The sequence below is a fragment of the Belonocnema kinseyi genome, chromosome 1, assembly GCF_010883055.1.
Source record: "Belonocnema kinseyi isolate 2016_QV_RU_SX_M_011 chromosome 1, B_treatae_v1, whole genome shotgun sequence".
NCBI lineage: Eukaryota > Metazoa > Arthropoda > Insecta > Hymenoptera > Cynipidae > Belonocnema > Belonocnema kinseyi.
The window spans coordinates 2,164,470-2,171,958 of NC_046657.1; the positions used below are offsets into that span (position 1 = coordinate 2,164,470).

Below are 7,489 nucleotides of genomic sequence, written 5' to 3' on the forward strand. Positions count from 1 at the left end.
TTTTTCAAAATTTCTTGGATTTTCAACAATTGAACTTTAAAAAGTTTAAATTTAAATTGTCTTTCAGTTATCATAGTTTAAATCCAAATTTCTTAAAGTTCTCAAAATTGAACTTTAAAAAGTTGAAATTTTGATTATCTTAAAGTTTAAAATGTTTTTCGATTTTCTTAAATTTCTAAAAATGTAACTTGAAAAATTTTAAATTTAAAGTATCTTCTCGTTTTAAGTTTCTTAAATCAATTTTTCTTATATTTACAATAATTAAAATATTTATATTTCAACAGTTGAAAATTCAGTATCCAAGTTTCTTAAATTTCTAAAAATTGAACTTCAAAATTTCAAAATTTAATTATCTTTGAGGTTTAAAGGTTTTAAATTCAATTTTATTCAATTTTCAATCGTTATGTTTTAACAGTTGTAAATTCAATCTCCAATTTTTTCAAAATTTCTTGGATTTTCAACAGCTGAACTTTAAAAAGTTAAATTGTCTTTCAATTTAATAGTTTAAATCCAAATTTCTTAAAGTTCTAAAAATTGAACTTTAAAAAGTTGAAATTTTAATTATCTTTAAGTTTAAAATTGTTTTTCGATTTTATTAAATTTCTAAAAATTGAACTTGAAAATTTTTTAATTTAAAGATCTTCCAGTTTTAATAGCTTATTAAATCAATTTTTCTTAAATTTACAATTAAAATATTTATATTTCAACAGTTGAAAATTCAGTATCCAATTTTCTTAAATTTCTAAAAATTGAACTTCAAAATTTCAAATTTTAATTATCTTTGAGGTTTAAAGGTTTTAAATTCAATTTTATTCAATTTTCAATCGTTATGCTTCAACAGTTGTAAATTCAATCTCAATTTTTTTCAAAATTTCTTGGATTTTCAACAATTGAACTTTAAAAAGTTTAAATTTAAATTGTCAATAGAATTGTCAACTATTGAAAATTTACTTTTCACAGTTTCGCAAAAATTTCCACGGTCAAAAAAATTCAAAAGTTTGGAACTTTAAAGCTAAACATTTTTCCATTTCAATTAATAAAAACTAAACTACAATTTAAAGCATTCAAAATGGAACTCTTTAATTTTAAACTTTTAAAATTAAAGTTTAGAAAAGTTTTTCAATTCAAAAATTGTGTATTCAAATACTGAATAATTTACACGTATAAAATGAAAGTGAGGTTTATTTAAAATTAATTTTGAAATAAAAAAAAATTCGAAATGTCTTTTAAAATGAATCGAATTTTCCTAAAATTTTGAGAAAATCCGGCTTATTTTGCGGAGAAAAAAAATTAAACCACTTGAAGTTTTGAAAAAATTAAAAACTGATTTTCCAGAAAAATTGAAAATGATTTTTCATGTTGAAAAATTATTTAAATATTTTAAAAGGTTTCCAAAATTGTCAAAAAATAATCTGAAAGATTTTAAGGAAATCTTTCAAAATTTAGAGATATTTCTAAAAATGGTGGGACGATTCATTAAAAAAAATACACATCGCATTTTTAGTTCAATTTTTTAAAAAACCCATAGAATTAATTTTTAAAAATGTTTCTTTAAAATATTCCAGCTAATCTTTTGCCAATTTTGAAAATATTTTTAAATGATTTTTAAATATTATTCAAAAATAATGATTAAAAGTGATAAATTCACTTTGAATTTTCCTGAGAATCTTGAAAGAATATTTTTTTTTATTCTTTTAAAGCCTTTTCACAAGTCTTAAATTATTTTTAAAACTTTCTACAAATAATAAGTGTTCAATTGTTATTTATACCTCAAAATTCAACGATTTCATTTACAAAATAAACATTTTTTAAATAGAAAAATTACAATTGTAACGTTTAAAGTTTACTAAATATTTAATATCTTTTCTTTTTTCGTGACTAAAAAAATTTCAAATTGAATGGGTTAAAAATAAAATAATTTAAACTCAATAAAAAGACTTTAATTGCGAAAATTGTTAATGACAAAGACTTACAAATTAAAACAGTTAAGTTTTAACCTTAAAAACTCTGTAAATCCTTAAATTTTGAAAGAATTTTTAGGGATTTTTATGCTTAAAAATCAAAATCTAAAATCTAGAATTCAAAAAATAAAATACTCACTTTATTCTTCGCATCGAAGAAATTTCGGCCAACGAGTTGAAGATCTAAGTGATCGAGGCACTTTCTCATGATAATATTAAAAAACTGTATGTAGTGGTGATCACCTTTGCGGAGTTCACCGACCAATCGGATTGTGATCCTAATCTGACTTTGGTCCGACTGTCTCGTTGAGAATACTTCCATTGGTTGATCTTTCGCCTATATTATTAAAAAAACAAAAAAAATTTATTAACAATAAAAATAAAACTATAAATTGTAAATTGGAACTAATTACAGGCCTCGCACTACTTTTTTTCGTAGAAAATCTACATTTTTAGGTTGAAAATGCAACTGTATGATTGAAAATTAATATGCTTTAGTCGAGAATTTAAGTGTTTTGTTCCAAATTCATCTTTGTTGATAATTACAACTAATTTCCATTTTTAATGAAAAACTTTTTTTTTTTTTTTGTTAAAAATGTGATCTGTTAAATTTGCCGCTGAAAATTCATCTTTTTAGGTTGAAAATTCACCTGCTTTCGTAAAAAAAATGTTTGCTTAAAGATTAATCCTTTCAGTGGAAAATATAACTATTTTGATAAAAATATGTTTTTTATTTGTTAAAAATTCATTTATTTTATAAAAAATTCGTATCTCTTGATAAGAAATTAATCTTTGTCTTTAAAGATTCACCTTTTTTGTTGAAAAATAATTTCCTGAATTACACTTTTTTTTAGAATTTAACTCCTTTTTGCTTGAATTATCAACAATATGGTTAAAAATGTCTGTACTTTGTTGAAAATTAATCTTCTTTGGTAGAAGATTTGATGAAAATTATTTTTATTTTGGACTAATATTACATTTTTCACGTGAAAATTGAAGTAATCTATTATTACTTAAAACTTTTCCAGTTGAAAAATTCGTATTTTTGGTAGAAAATTATTATTTTTATTTTAAAAATCATTCTTTTGTAAAAACATTTGTTTGGATGAAAAATTAATTATTTTGTTGAAGCTTCGTTTTTTGTTGTTGTTGAAAAGAATGTGATTCTAACTGAAAATGTAATGTTTGGAAATTTTTATATTTGATTACAAATTCAAATATTTTGTTAAAAAATTGTTGAACCATTTTCAGGGTGGCCGTTTTAATCGACGAAATAAATTCTCGGTCATTTCCCGGTTTGCAAACATTTTTCACGGTCAATGAAATTCAAATTCAAATGCTCTATTATTTACGCGTATAAAATTGAAGATACTAACATTTTTCAATATAAAAAATATATAAATCCACGTTATAAATTTTCAATGCTCTAAATTAAAAAAATCAATCAATGACATTTAAAATTTTTATAATTTTAAGGAATTTTAAGCTAGAAACATCAAATATTTAAAAGTTTTTAACTGAAAGCTTCAAAATTTTATTTCAAAATCATGAGAAATCTAGAAGTTGCTTTAAATTGGTTTTAAATTATTTTGGAAATTTTTCCAGAACTTCTAAATATAATTTTGTAAAAATTATGCTAAGAGCATATTTCAAAAGTTTTTAAAAGATTTTAAGAAAACTTCATAAAATTTGCATGATAATTTTTAATCTTTTTAAATATCCTAAATGTCTCTTAAAATTACTCAAATTTTTTCTACCAATGAATTTTTGTAAATTATATATCAAGATTAAAAAATTTCACTCACAAATTAAGCATTTTTCGAGAAAAAAAAACGATTCTAGGTTTTCTATGTTAAACAATTCAGTTAAAGATTCTTTATTTATAATTATTTGGTTTCAATTTAATTGCCTTGAATAAAAATTCAAATATTGCTAAATATTCAATAATTCATTTTTTTTTTAATTAAAAATTTTGAATTGAATGGGTTAAAAATGGACTATTTTAGACCTAAAACAATATTTTTAATTTAATAAAATTCACATTTGTTTAATTCGTTAGTTAAAATCGGAAAAATCTTAAATTTAGAACTGGTTTAAAATCGTTTCGTCAAATCGTTTTTCTTCACTTTTTATTGCTTGAAGCACAGATAAATAAAAAAATCTATTTTATCCAAAATTTTCAACACCAAAGGCTTTTATTTTTTGTTTGTTCAAGTTTTTAAGAAAGCATTTTAAAATTCTTTAAATTAAAAATATAAGCGAAGAAATAAAAATGTTAAATTGACAATTTTTGAAGTAAAAAAATTTTGAATTACGCATTTTAAGTTAAATAATAGCATAATTGGAAAATGTAACAATTCTAATAATTATTTAAAAATTATTGAAATCGAACGTGGGCATATTTTTCTTCTACAAATTTTGTAAAATTCTCTGTCATTTCCCAGTTTCCCGGTCCAGCGGCCACCCTGTATTTTCTTAAATTTTTAAACTGAAAAATTAACTTATTTGTTGAAAATTCATCGTTTACGCTTGAAAATTATTAAACAATTTGCTTTGTTGAAACTTAATTTGTTTTAAAATTAGTTAAAGATTTAAATATATATTTGAAAAAATCGTTTTCTTTGCTTGAATCTACAACGACTTTTTCAAATTTTAATTTTTGCGTTTGAAGATTCATGAGTATAGTTGAATTTTTTTTTTTTTTTTTGTTTAAATCAAAGATAAAGTTTTTCAACTGAAAATTGAACTATTATGTTGAAAATTCGTACTTTTGGCTTGAAAGTTTAACAATTTTATTGCCATTTTTATTTTCGTTCTTGAATAACATATTTTTCGTGAAGAAAATCCAACTATTTTGTTAAACATCCAACTTTTTCGTTTATAAATTCATATTTTTTGTTTGAAATTTTAACAGTTTGATAGAAAAATAAGTTATTTGGTAGATACAAATTTCGCTTTAAAATAAAAATATTTTTGTGTTAAATCATCAACTATTGCATTTGTCGTTCAAAAATAATTTTTCCAGCTTGAAAAGTTAATTCCTTCGTTGAATGACTTTTTTTTTAAGTTGCATAATTTTAGTTGAAAATTAAACTATTTTGTTGGAAATTCATATATTTGGGTTAATTTCTTTGTTTGTTTTAAATTAGAACAATTTGATTTTCAAAAACTCAACTATTTCGTTGAAAATTCATATTTTCGGGTTAAAAATTAAACAATTTTGTAAAAAAATTCAATTATTTAGTTGCAAATAAACCTTTTTTTAGTTGAAATTTGTCATTAGTTTAAAAGTTCACCGTTTTTTGTAGAAATTTAATCATTTTTCGGATAAAAACGAAACGTCCTTTTAAAATAAAATCTTTTTTGGTCGAATTATCAAAATTCAACATTAGGCCGAAAAACGACCTTTATTCAAAATTCATTTTTTTTTTTAAAGAATTTAAGTATATTGTACAAAAACATTTTTTACATTAAAATATAAGTGTGTAAACTGAAAACTTAAGTTTTTCGTAAAAAAATCATATATTGGATTGAAAATTCAACTCTTTTGTCGAAAATTCAATTATTTTGTTGCAAATTCGTCTTTTTGGTTTAAAAATTCACGTCTTTTGGTAAAAATTTAATCTGTTTTGCATAAGAATTAAAATATTTGCCTCAAAATTCACATATTTGGGTTCAAAATGTAAACCTTTTTTGCAAAATAAATGAATTTTATAACAAATATTTAAATTTTCGACCGAAAAACATTAATTTTTAACAAAAATTGAAAGTTTCCTTTAGCTGAAAAAATTAAATAAAAAAAAGTAACAGATTTTTCAGAAATTGGTTCAATAAGCAACGATGACCTTCAACTAGAATAGTAATTTTAAACCAAGAAGACAACAAAAGCAAAAAATTAATTTTCATTAAAAAAGATAAATTGTCAACCAAAACGTAATTAATTATATTTTAGGTAAAAAAATTAATGGTTAACAAAACAGATGAATTTTCAACTAAAACCATGAAATATCAATGGAAGCAAGTTAAACTTTCAGTTAAAAAATTACTTTCCACAACAACCAAAAATTTGAAAAACAAAAAACAAGCTTGAAAAAAATAGTTAAATTTTCAACAAAAAAAAATGATGAATTTTCAACTAAAATTATAAATCTTTAACTAGAATAATTGAATTTTTGACTAAAAAGTTGAATTTTCTACCAAGAAGATTAATGCCTACCGAAAAATATAAATTTTAATGAAAAATTATAGAATATTCAGCTGGAATAAGTCACATTTTCCGTAAAAAAAAACATCATTTTAAACCAAAAAGAAATAAATTTTCAACAAAATAGTTCATATTTCAACACAAAAAAAAAATTATTTGTCAAAAAAAAAGTAACTTTCAAAGAATTTGATTTCGAAACTGAAAGATGAATTTTCAACTAAAATTATCAATATTTAACTGGAATACTAGACTCTTTAACAACAAAAAAAAGAATTTTTAAAATTATAATAAATTAAAATAAATTAAAATTATCAATATTTAACTGGAATACTAGACTTTTTAACAAACAAAAAAAAAAAGAATTTTTTAACAAATTGTTGAATTCTGCACAAGAAAACATCAATTTTCAAGCAAAAATGAAATAGTTAAATTTTTAGTTAAAAAAATTGATTCTCAATCAAATCTTTTTCTTTTCTACCAAGAAGATTAATGCCTGCCAAAAAATATAAATTTTGATGAAAAATTATAAAATATTCAGCTGGAATAAGTCACATTTTCCGTAAAAAAACAACAACATAATTTTAAACCAAAAAAGAAATAAATTCGCAACAAAATAGCTCATATTTCAACCAAAAAAATTATTTGTCAAAAAAAAAACTAACTTTGTACCCCCATTTGATTTCCAAAATGAAAGATGAATTTTTAACAAAAATTATCAATATTTAACTCGAATATTAGACTCTTTAACAAAAAAAAAAAACAAAAAAATTTTTTTAAATTGTTGAATTCTGCACAAGAAAACTTCAATTTTCAAGCAAACATGATTTGATTTCCAAACTGAAAGATGAATTTTCAACTACAATTATCAATATTTAACTGGAATACTAGACTTTTTTAAAAAAAAAAAAGAATTTTTTAACAAATTGTTGAATTCTGCACAAGAAAACATCAATTTTCAAGCAAAAATGAAATAGTTAAATTTTTAGTTAAAAAAATTGATTCTCAATAAAATCTTTTTCTTTTCTACCAAGAAGATTAATGCCTGCCAAAAAATATAAATTTTGATGAAAAATTATAAAATATTCAGCTGGAATAAGTCACATTTTCCGTAAAAAAACAACAACATAATTTTAAACCAAAAAAGAAATAAATTCTCAACAAAATAGCTCATATTTCAACCAAAAAAATTATTTGTAAAAAAAAAAAAACTAACTTTCAACCAATTTGATTTCCAAAATGAAAGATGAATTTTTAACAAAAATTATCAATATTTAACTCGAATATTAGACTCTTTAACAAAAAAAAAAAACAAAAAAATTTTTTT

General features: G+C 21.3%; 1 protein-coding gene across 2 annotated transcripts in view; it reads right to left on the reverse strand.

Moving 5' to 3' along the window:
- The window catches only part of LOC117181462 (piwi-like protein Siwi), a 96,475-nt gene that overhangs the window by 29,044 nt on the left and 59,942 nt on the right, over positions 1 to 7,489 (reverse strand). For both annotated transcript variants that reach the window (XM_033374265.1, XM_033374178.1), the window contains exon 6: positions 2,101 to 2,298. In XM_033374265.1, the coding sequence (XP_033230156.1) occupies positions 2,101 to 2,298 (198 nt within the window). The remainder of the gene's footprint in view (positions 1 to 2,100; positions 2,299 to 7,489) is intronic.